Genomic DNA, 12024 nt, shown 5'->3' on the forward strand with positions numbered 1-12024 from the left:
GACAATCTATTGGTATTTCAATAAACAATCTATAGAACCCCCATGGAAATTACAAGTGCATATGGATCACTCAATGATCTGAAAACATGAAGGTCTGAGATATTAACACTAAAGTGCTGTGGTTGGTATTTCACGTTCTTGACATGAATATATTAATGATCCATCATACTAACCAGAATCATGAACACAGTAGCATAATAGTATAAAGAGGCAAAGCTATTTTGTTCATTACTCCACTATGCGTTATTCATTGCTTGTGTATTTCTATTCACCAAACTGCTGTTTCTGTGATAATTCACAAAAAAGTTAGCTGAGCCTTCAGCTCCACATGGAGAAGCAAGAAGCTTTTCACAAATTCTCATTAAATAGACTATTACACTGCATACATTTCCAGCAATTTCCAAGATACCTGGATGTGCTGTGATAAAATACTTAGTGAAAAGCTGATACTCTGTGAGCAAAATCTAACAGTACTTCAAAAGAGGATTTCTTTGTCATGCTGGGTTTATTTCATTCTCACCAATGTAAAATTGTATTTTAATTCTTTACAGTCAGAGTCCCAGGGATAAGAACATACATTGATCCTGATACTTATGAAGACCCATCTCAAGCAGTGCATGAATTTGCGAAAGAAATAGACCCCTCCAGAATTCGCATAGAGAGAGTGATTGGAGCAGGTAAAAAATAAATAGAAAACTCTTTAGAATCCTTCCTGTTAAGGATAATAGAATGTTTTGGTCTGACTTGTTCCTTTAGAAGATGAAGCTTTCCAAGACATTTGATCCACAAGCCACCTTTTCAAACCATTTTGTTTAAAAATATGAGTTTAACAAAACAGGGTCTGAATGAGCACTGGGATTATAAATTTAAACCATTAAAGTGTTATCAGAAATTACTATCTCTGCTGTTTTAATGTATGCATTAATCTATTTGCAATGTGGGTTAGCACTTCTGCTAGTATAGATGAGAATTTCAGACAAGTACTTCGATGTGTCTATTATCTCACAGCATTCCCACTTTTGATTCTCTAATTTTTGTTAATTGAGAAATTCTGATCGAGATCCATCTGTAAACTTAATAAAATATACCAAGCAATGAGAACATAAAGAACTTTATAAACAGAACAAAACATGTGCCTGTTTTCCAGTCCTGTCCCTCAATTCCTTCTCTGAATCCAATAATGACTCTAGCTCCTGTGAAGCAATTCAGTGGCCTTGTCAGCTAACCATTTTACACAATTCCATTATTCTTAGGATCAAAAGTCCCATTCCTAAGCCTATAATTTCCATATCTTTAATTTGGCATGTTAATTTTTGATTTTATTTTTCAATCATGTAACTAATTTTTGCTTTTCGATCTTCAGTCATCTTGTTACAGAGTTTGACTTCTCTATTTGAATTTGGATTTGGTCTTATATTTTACTTACTATTTAAAAGTCAAACAGCAAACTAATTAGTCTACATAAATGTACATAAAATCCCCCAATATCTGAACACCATTATATAGACTGGATAATTTACATATGTTTCACCTATTGCTCTAAAAATGCAGAATGTTGTGGCAGAATCCTCGATTCTTGCAGCACATCAGGAGACCATACTGTCCATCCTACCTGTGCTAACTAATTTAAAAGCATTTGATTTAGTCACCATCCTCCCTCTCCCACAAGCCCGAACAGTGCTCTTTTATATTATTTCCCTTTACTGTTCTTTCATCACCTCACGTGAGAGTGGATTTACTCCCTCAAGACCTCAAAAGTAACTTTCATAAAGATATATATGGGTTATATATAAACAATTAAGCAAAATATTGAGTGACCTTCATGCTTCAAATCAATCTCAGCATTTTTCAACTGTTTCGGAACTGCTTGAGGTTTGCTTATTGATTTATGACATTATCGGATTGCATCAAGTCTCCTTAAGAATATTCTCTATAAAGTACATCACCAACAGAAATAGACAGTGGAAGATTTTTGCCACCTGTCAATGCTGTGGTTGGATAATCCCAAGGATTCAAAAAACCTATACTGCTGCTTCATTTTAATTCACCTTTAATCTTCCCCAAACAATTCAATAATTTTGTTCTTCAAGTTAGTCACCTGCATTTCAGTATTTTTTTTATCTTGTCAGTGTTTATCCACATATAATCATTCCCAGGTGTAACCAGTGGTTTTATGGTACTAGGATCTTTGTCTCAGAAACATACGATGGAGTTGTTAATTACAATTTTAAGAAGTGCCTCTCTGTCTCCAAATTTGGCATGTTAATTCTTGATACTATGTTGTATGCATCTGTGAAAATATTCTTCAAGTCCAAAGGTTTAAAATTTTCACTGCTGATTCTTGTAACCCTTTGATGTCTGTTACATGTGTTCAGAAATCCACTCTTTTTGCTGAGTAGATATATAAGGATCCTAAGAGGTTCTCATTCAAGGATGGATTTTTTTTCTCTGAGCGATTGATTGGGATGTACTGCAATGATCAATACAGAACGCAATGTATTGTTCTGCAAATAATGCAAAGGTCTGAATCAAAAATCTGTTACAGTACATTTCTGAAACGATTCTTTTAATTATTCTCAAAGTACATATTATACAAAATTTATATCAAGACCAGAAAGCAGTATTACAGAAACCAGAACCCCGTGATGTTCAGGGAAAGATAAGACTGCCAACAGCGGATATGAAAATAAATTGAGATCTTTATACCATGTCAAAAATAATCGTAGTTATTACATTGTAATTAGTAGTATTTTAAGTTGCTATAATAATGTTAATCACAACCATTTTAACAAAATCATTTGATAATTTCTCCTGTCAGCTATTTTTGTGGAGACCATTGTGCCCCCCCCCCTTATTTTTAAATTTACCTGCAGAAACTGGCAATGGTGAGGCACTAATGGTGTGAGGTGGGGTGCTGCTCAGAGTCGTTTAGTAGGATTAGTCACAGCCCTACTTTTTCCACTCTCTTCTTGTGTGTCCTGATGTTAATCTGCTTCTTGAGCAGGTGAGTAAGCCACGTGTACGAAAGAAGCAAGGCCCTTTGTACCACATGCAGATCAGGTCTAATGGTGTTGACAAGGGAATCGTAGAAAAGATCCAGCTGGAACATGTAATATTTAATATCAAATGTCCTTAACAGTACCAAGCATGCCATTCGGGACTTCCCAGTGAAGCTTTGGGCCACCCTCGCTGTATCCACTCTGAGCATCCCTACAGCCTCCCTCTAATCAATGTAGAGCCTCTCACCCCTTTCAACTATTGGACAAAGACTATTCCTTCAGCTTCCTGGCTGTGACCCCAACAATTCCTGCTGCACTGGCAATGGATCTGGGGAGAAGGATCATTGAACCCTGGGAACTCAAGCAAAATGTGTTCTATTGAGGTCCAGTCATTAAGATTCACCGGGCATCTGACCCCCTCCCTGATCCCTACCTAATTTAAGGTTAATGTGCATTGTACCTGCAGCCCCCACACCCACCATCCCACCAAAAACAGTGCAAATCAGTCTGCTTGCTTGAAAACCAATTAAGATTTGTTTTGAAAATAAGGCCAGGGAAGTTAAGCTGTCTGCACTTCGAAACAGTGATTTTCCAAACCAAATCCAGAATGTAAACACTTATTTATATTTGGCCTTAGTTTTAAAAGCTGCTCCTCTGTGTAAATATTTTCATGTCTGTTTGTTGGCTGATTAAAAATAAGTCAAATCAATGGAGGTGAGCTCGTTTCCCAACACATTGGGATCAGCAATGAATGGATTCCTCAGACAGTTTAGCATCAAGGGATATTTGCAATATGAAATGCCATTGCTCAAAAGCAATTGGCATTTTGTTTTGGATTTGTCATGAATGCCATTAGAAGAAGATTGAAATTTAGCAATGTAGCAACATTCTCATTTTAACTTTGATGGGAATTAAGTTGTGTGATGCATCAAGGTCAGGGAAAACTTTTTTTTCAAGGGCTGGAGGATGGCAAGAATTCATCTCGTTCTTGTGTTGTAAAAAAGCAGGAATGAGGGGTGGTGGAGTTCCTTTCTGAGAGCACACAGAGGAGGTGGGATGCTGCTCACTAATTTGAAGATTTTGGTAAATTGGTTTATTATTGTCAAATGTACCGAGGTACGGTGAAAAACTTGTCTTGCATACCGTCCATACAGATCAATTCATTATAACAATGCATTGAGGTAGTACAAGGTAAAACAATAACAGAGTGCAGAATAAAGTGTTACAGTACAGAGAAAGTGCAGTGCAGGCAGACAGTAAGGTGCATGGTCACAATGAAGTAGATCATGAGGTCAAGAGCCCATCTTATCATACTATCAGTGCGGCATCTGTTCCATCCTCATGATTGGACCCAATTTGGTGGTCAAAATGCACTTACTAGAGGTTACTCGATGATCAGTAAATATGAAATCCATCAGAACACAGGCTGTTACTTAAAGGCTGGAGGGAGTCAGCTAAAAGTTGAATTGTCCAGCCACAAACTAAATGGCTAAATGATAGAATTGGCACACAAGCGGGTGATAACAAGCCTTCTGAGCAAGTCCCATTTCTTCATGGGACCGACTGCAGTACAAGAGGCCACCATCAACATTATTGACAGAAAGTTAACAGAAGAGCACAAGAAGATACACGCAGGAGTAGACCATCAGGCTCCTCAAGTCTGCCCCACCAATTAAAATGATCATGGCTGATCTCTTCTGGCCTCAACTCCTCCTCTGTGCCAGGTCCCCATAACCCTCAGTTCCTCTATCTTTCAAATATTCATCTATCCCCACCTTAAATATATCTAATAAACTGCCTCCACCACCTTCTGGGGCAGGGGATTCCAGAGATCCACTACCCTCTGAGGGAAGAAATTTCTACACACCTCAGTTTTAAATGATCAGCCCCTTAGATCCTCTTTTAGGTAAGGGATCCAAAATGTGTACAGAATTCCAGGAATGGCCTCACCAATACCTTGGACAACTGTAACAAAACTTCCCTGTTCTTAAACTCCAACCCCTTTGCAATAAAGGCCAACATGCCAATTGCTTTCTTAACCTCTTGTTGGCCTGCCTGCTAACTTTTTGCGATTCATGCACTAGAATACCTCAATCCCTCTCAACTTTACTCATTTGCAGACTTTCTACAGTTGGATAATAATCTACCTTTTGATTCCTCTTACTGCCATGCATGACCTCACATTTCCCCACATTAAACTCCATTTGCAGATTTTTGCTCCGTCACTCTGTCTATCTACATGTCATTGCAGAATCGCAAATCCTCATCACAACCTGCCCTTCCCAATGCCATATCATCAGCAAACTTGGGAACCTTAAATTTTGTTCCCTCCTCCAGATCATTAACGTAAATGATGAGCAACTGTGGACCAAGGACTGACCCCAAGGTACTGGTGTGTTGATGTGGAAGTGTGAAAGCTGGCTCAGGGTACTCCACTAGTTACCTCCTTCAGCTTGAAAAGGACCCATTTATTCCAACTCTTTGTTTCCTGTGTGATAGCCAGTTTTCACACTTCCACACCAACACACTTCCTTCAATATCTTGAGCTCTTAATTTGTACACCAGCCTCTTATATGGCACCTTATCAAATGGCTTTTCGAAATCTAAATAGACTACATCTACAGGTCCGCCTCTATCAACTCTCCCTCTCCAAAACAAATTTGTTAAGCACGATTTACCTTTCATAAAACCATGTTGACTTGGTTTGATTATATTCAGCTTTTCTACATGATTAGTTATTTCCTCTGATTATCTTGCATCTTGCAAACTTTAGTTCCCTGTCTTTCTCCCTTTTTGATAAATGGAGTCACATAGGCTGTTTTCCAATCTTCTAGTATCCTTCTGAAAGCCAAGAAGTATTGAAAACTTTTAACTAATTGGTCCACTATCTCTGCCACTACTTCATTTAAAACCTTTCAGTGCAAGCCATCAGGTCCTGGCAATTTGTCCACTTTTAGCCCCATGGGTTTCTCTAATACTTCATCCCTTGTGACTGGATTTTTTACAAGTTCCTCTCTGTTATTTGTAATTAGCCCATCTGTTATCTTAAGGATACTTTCACACAAAAAGGTAGCCATCAGGATGAGGGCCAGATTGGCTACATTTCCACCCTCACTTTGTCTGGCAATTTGAACATTGTTTTCCTTCAAACTCAATCCATTTGGGACCTCCAGATGATGCAAGTGTTGTCAGATGTAAGACAGCACTTAAGACAGGCAATATGAGAATAACTTAGCATATCAGCACTTATATAGATCACTAATATGTTGATCCTTTCTTGAAATCTTTGTTTGCAGTTTTCTCCTCAACTCAGTCCTAAGTGGTCCTTCCCTAATGCATCCAAGCAAAGCAGTAAAAAAAAGTCATCAGTCCCATGTTCATTTAAATCTACTTATAATGGTATCAATTAAAGCAGCCAATTAGTGAAAACATAAACAATTATTTAAAATAAAGGTTCCTGGCAATTCATCCCCAGTCGGGAGTGTTAAACACACTACATAGCTGGATCAGCTTGTTCTAATCTGCCTTCTAAATGTGTTCCATTGAAGGCAGAGTACACTGCAAATAAGTGACTATGCAGCATGTTTAACACTGCACTCCTGCTAGGAATTTCTAGGTGAGTTTTTTTTAGCATTTTATACAAACTGTAAGAAAGCAAACATCACATGTAAAGTCCAAAATGATCAGCACCTCTGTTGCTAATTCACTCACAACCAGTTATTCTTTTGTTAATAAAGGAGAGTTCAGAATGTGGATTAAATAAAAGACTGTAATAACACAGTCAGTGGGGATTCTTTGTGCAACTACTTCCAATATGCCATATAGAGTATTCTAGTTTCAAGTTAGAGTATTCAACACACATTTCAACTCCGAAAACCCCTCCTGAACAGAAAAGTTACTTCTGGAATTTTCTTTTGGAAGTAAAGATAAAGTTATTGGGTTGAGGGTTTGAGAGAATCACTCGGACAATATTGTTAGCATTCAGATCACTTATCTGATTCCCAGAGCTTAATGTTCTTTAGTTCTAGCTTTATCACATTTTGCTGACTATTGTTTAAAAATAAAACCTCTGTATCTTTCAGAGTCTAAATTGCTACTGTGTCATTTGTCCAGTTCTGGTGTCTGGTGGAACAGTATGCCAGTGGACAGTGGTATATTTCTCTTTGTTTGCACATTGATTTCTTAGTCTGTCAGGTCTTGGGTCAACAAATGGGTTTCAGGATGTGGTCTAATCTTGATATTTTTGAGGATTGCAATTCCAAAGCCAAATCATGCCCACTTATACATTTCATTTCCATAATCGAAATTATTCCCTACTTTGCTTGCAATGGAAAATATTTCCTCATGGTCAAGATATTTTATGTTAGAGTTAGGACAATACTTTTTCATTCTGAGCACCTGTTGTCAAAAGTAAATGTCTCAAACTACAAGTGTGGGTGGGTACAGAATAGAACTCCTTCTGTTCTTTCATAACATTGTAGTAGAAATATGATATCAGCAAAGTACCAGATATCAAATCTCATTGTTAGTGGTCCACATTCACCAAATCACTTTCTGAATACATTCTATAAACAGTTGGCAGCTAGTGGAGACACTTGTTCCATTTGTTTCAGTTGAATTTGATCCCTAGTTCCTGGATTTCAAAGACATTGTGGTAACCCACTCTGCCATTACTTTGATTAACATGAGATAAGTCTTTCAATTTTGCACATCCACTGTCTTAAGGCTTTATGTTGGGACTGAGCGCTGGGGAAACAACCTGCAAGATCCTTTGATCCAGCTCATGAAACCCCTAGCAGTTTACTTCATGCCTGTGCATCAATCCAATTTTGTCTAAACCTAGAGGACTGGAAAAGGCTGCTCATTGACTGATGAATTTGACCAATCATGCAGAAGCTCAGTCACAATAACCAACAGACTTTACCAGCTCTGGGCCTTGATATTTTAAAGTGCCCTGCTTAAAAAAAATCACCTCCAGTCAGTAATGCTAAATGCACTGTACAGTAGCAGCCGTGAGTTCTGCTCTATTTCTAAAATGCCATTTCATTGAAGTCAATGAAAATAGATTTCAGAAGCAATGTATAATACATCACTTCGTGATGAGGAATGAATTTCTAAGCAATATCTTTTTTTTGACTAAAATAAACTAGTAGTGGTCAAGTATTTATTTATATTCAGGGAAATCTCACATCTTCATATTTCATGAGCTGACTTTATTGTGTATTGGGAGCTAACTTCCAAGTGTGTGATGGTATCAACTTTCATTTATAAGTCAAGGTGATCTTAAATGTTCTGTAAGGAAGCTGTACCCTTTGGTGTATGCAAGTTTCCATTTCCAGCCAACTGTAACCAGTGCACTGGTTTTGATGTAAACCTTATTTCCATCTCCAAAAGTTTAGATAATATTGCAACATTAGAGTAATTGCAATTGAACGTTGAACTGACTGAACAAAAATAATTTAAATTTTCAATATGTTCATCAAGAGGAATGTGCTTAGTAATGTCCAAAGATTCCCTGCTGCCTGGAATGCATAGAATATATAGAACAGGCATAACAAGTCATTAATAATCTTTCATGAGCAGAAGATTAGCTGCAAATTATACATCCCACAGGTACACATGAGATTTAACATAGGTGGGCTCTTGTAGTGGGATAACGCATACATTGATTTGTGGAAGTAGTCAGGAAATGGAGTGAAATGTACTCAGACCATCCTATTATGCAACTGAATCCTATCTATTTGTAGATTACAGCAAGAATATTACATCAACTCAATAAAGCAGTTAACCACCTTTCACAGAGTATTTTAGACATGCTAATTAAAATGATGACCTTATTAATTTACTTACACTTGATGATTTTGCACTTTTATTTACGAAGCTTCCTGAGTCGCTTGTTCTAATGATGTGCATTTTCAGGGGAATTTGGAGAAGTCTGCAGTGGTCGGCTAAAGACACCAGGGAAAAGGGAGATTCCCGTGGCTATTAAGACCTTAAAAGGAGGTTACATGGACAGACAACGGAAGGATTTTCTCAGAGAAGCAAGCATCATGGGCCAGTTTGATCACCCTAACATCATTCGTTTGGAGGGAGTCGTTACAAAAAGTATTATACTTTTCTTACATTTATGTGCGTTTCTCCAAACTTCAACAGGTTGAAATGTGACAGTGTTATGATATGTATCCATGAAGGATATGAGGGCTAAGCAGATTATTGGACCAGAATTAATCATTTTAACCCAAATACTGGCAGCAGGGCAGGGGTTGGAAAAGTGTTGTGTGGGTGGAGGAGGCAGACGAGCTGGTGGTCAGGTGCAGTGAGATGATTTTGGGAATAGAGATTCTATGATAAGCTTGTTAAGGCATTAACCGGGAACGAGGCAGGTCAGAAGCAAGTTTGGCATTTTATTTTTTAGTCCAACCCAGTGGTTGGAGGTTAAAATAACTCTCAGGTGAAAATGTTTTTCACATTTGGAATAAGGATCAGAACCTGAGGTCAGAATATGCCTGGCTCAAGGTTATTCAGGAAACAGTAAATTTTAATTTGACTTTTTACGTATGTTTTGTCTTCATAAATCAGAAAATGTTTCCCTAAGATGAATTATCCCCTATCTAAGAGTTTATAAGTAATCATTTACCCTTTTAAAATGTCATATTTTATATGGTTTTCTTGGTATTATCTTCAGTGTACATATGTATCTGCATTACAAGCACAATAGCTTTCAACTGTGTGCAACTGTTTTTGATTTACATTGGAGTTCAATGAGTTGAACTTGTCCCATGAAACATCAGTGGAAATTGGTATTGTGCCATTTCTATTGTGTCGAACAGGGATGCCAATGGCCAATTTAGCTATGATACAGCCTCCACCCAATCTGCCCAGATGTTCAGTCTATTCTTAAGTTAGTTAGTCTCTCATTTTGGGAGCCTGGGTCCCTTGCTACTGTTAATTAGGATTCAAAACCTGCTGAAATACCTCTTAATGGAACTTGTTTCTAATGAAGGGGACAAGTAACAGGCCTGTTCTACTCTGGAATCAGCAGCAGCCCATAACTAAAACTTTTTTTCTCTCAACGTAAAAAACATTCCATTGGAGAAAGGTCACCAGGAGCAACCCTCTGATTCCATACTCTCCGCAGTCAAGAAATGCATTGGCAGCTGTGGGGCCTGTGGCCCATTGTCCGGCCAGCATCAAGTCTTGTAGTTCTTACCGCAGTTTGTTATAGCATCGTAGAGCATGGAAACAGGTCTCCCAGGGCACTGAATCCACACTTGCGTCTTCTATTTTTTTTTACTTTACTTTTATCTCTTATTTGCTGTTCTCGCTTTGTCCAACAGTAAGAGTCCTAGAAGTTGTAATGGACTTGAAAAGAGGACTTGTGGCAGAGCTGTGCAGGGAACAAGGGCCCTAGGTTTCTGTATCATACTGTGTGCAAGACTTCACAAGAATGGTGTGCAGTAGAATAGGTATTTAAGGTGCAGGCATGCACTGGGACCTCCCATCGGAGAATGACAGAGGAAATGTGTTGGATATTCAAATGGGTGGAGAAGATAATCGACTGGCAAGAACAGATTGTGTAGGGAGAGAATCCAAGGGTGACATAATTGAGGAGATGACCAGGAGAGCAAGAGGATGTCAGCAGGGCTGTGGGGTAGAGAAGAAGTTGATCACCACCCTGAAAACTTAAAAGGGCTCCAGGTGGAGGAAGGTGAAAGGCTTGGATTCCCCTCCAGTAGCCCAGGTATGATCAGGCCCTTTAATGGTGAGGCAGGCCTCAGTCATTTACTTAAGATCACCGTCATTCTTCAAGGTCCACGCTGTTCCTGCACCTTGTATGTGTTATAGCAATTAGTCCAAGCATTTTCTAAACAAGCATTGTACACTGCTTGACAGTACTGAGTATGGCCGGCAATTTTGTGTGTTTGTGCATCAGTTCAAGAATCCTAACTGCACTCCTGGCGCATCATGCAATGGGGCTTTACTAAAAATTTCATCACATAGTGTATAAGCACATTGCATTCTGTGATCACATTTCAAGGCAACAATTTATTCTCTACCAGTGCTGTTTCACCTCCACACTTCTCCTCTGTGTCTCCTCATTCTCTCACTTTAGCTAAGGCCATCGCTTGCTCTTCCTCACACTTCTTATTACCCTTTGAGATGGCTTACACCTTTCCCCACTGCTCTGTTATAGCTCCTCCCCTTCAGTTCTACACAACAGACATGTCAACTAAAATGGTTGTGCTCTGGAGATCTTAAACAGCAGATATCATTACTCATTGATAAAACTGTGACAGCATTTTGCCACTCAAAAATTAAGCATCTTTAAAACAGTAAAACAGCCTTGAAGGTAGTTTAATATTCCAATCTTCTACTCAGTTGAAAATAATACTTTAATCTGGTTCACTCAAGATTCACTAAACTAATTCCTGGGGTAAGGTCCGATGAGGGCAGAATAATTCAGAGTTTAGAAGAATGAGCAATGGTTTCATTGAAGCACACATTATTCTGCAGGGGACATGCAGGGTTGATGCCAGGAGGCTAAATCCCCTGGCAGCAAAGTCTTGAATTAGGGGCACATCCTCAGGATAAGGGGTCAGCCACTTAGTACTGAGCTGAGGAGATTCTCTACCCTAGAGGGTTGTGGATGCTCAGTTGTTGAGTATGTTCCAAGCTGAGATCAATAGATGTTAGAACTCCACTGATTAAGGGATATGGGGATTGGCAAAAGTACATTTGAGGTTGCGGATCAGTCACAATAGTGAAGAGTAGAGTAGGCTCAAGAGGCTCTAAGGCCAATTTCCTGTTTCTTATGTTCTTGTATTGATAAATGTTTTGTGCTTTCTAATTTGTAGCAAGTTATCGCTGTTTTTAGAATACAATTGTGGGAAATTAAGATTGACTGGTACAGACTCTGGGTCTGAATTTGATAGTGCCAACACACTGAAACTTGTGAATCAAAAAATTGTTTCCTTTTATACTCAAATCATGAGCAAAACAAGGGAACAACATGTTCTCTTCCTGA

General features: G+C 38.6%; 1 protein-coding gene across 1 annotated transcript in view; it reads left to right on the forward strand.

Moving 5' to 3' along the window:
* Window positions 1–12024, forward strand: part of epha6 (eph receptor A6) — a 477923-nt gene that overhangs the window by 439046 nt on the left and 26853 nt on the right. Inside the window, exons 10-11 of the mRNA XM_052015332.1 lie at window positions 552–677; window positions 8919–9104. Coding sequence (XP_051871292.1) covers window positions 552–677; window positions 8919–9104 — 312 coding nt within the window. The remainder of the gene's footprint in view (window positions 1–551; window positions 678–8918; window positions 9105–12024) is intronic.

The sequence above is a fragment of the Pristis pectinata genome, chromosome 4 (assembly GCF_009764475.1).
Source record: "Pristis pectinata isolate sPriPec2 chromosome 4, sPriPec2.1.pri, whole genome shotgun sequence".
Classification (NCBI taxonomy): Eukaryota; Metazoa; Chordata; class Chondrichthyes; order Rhinopristiformes; family Pristidae; genus Pristis; species Pristis pectinata.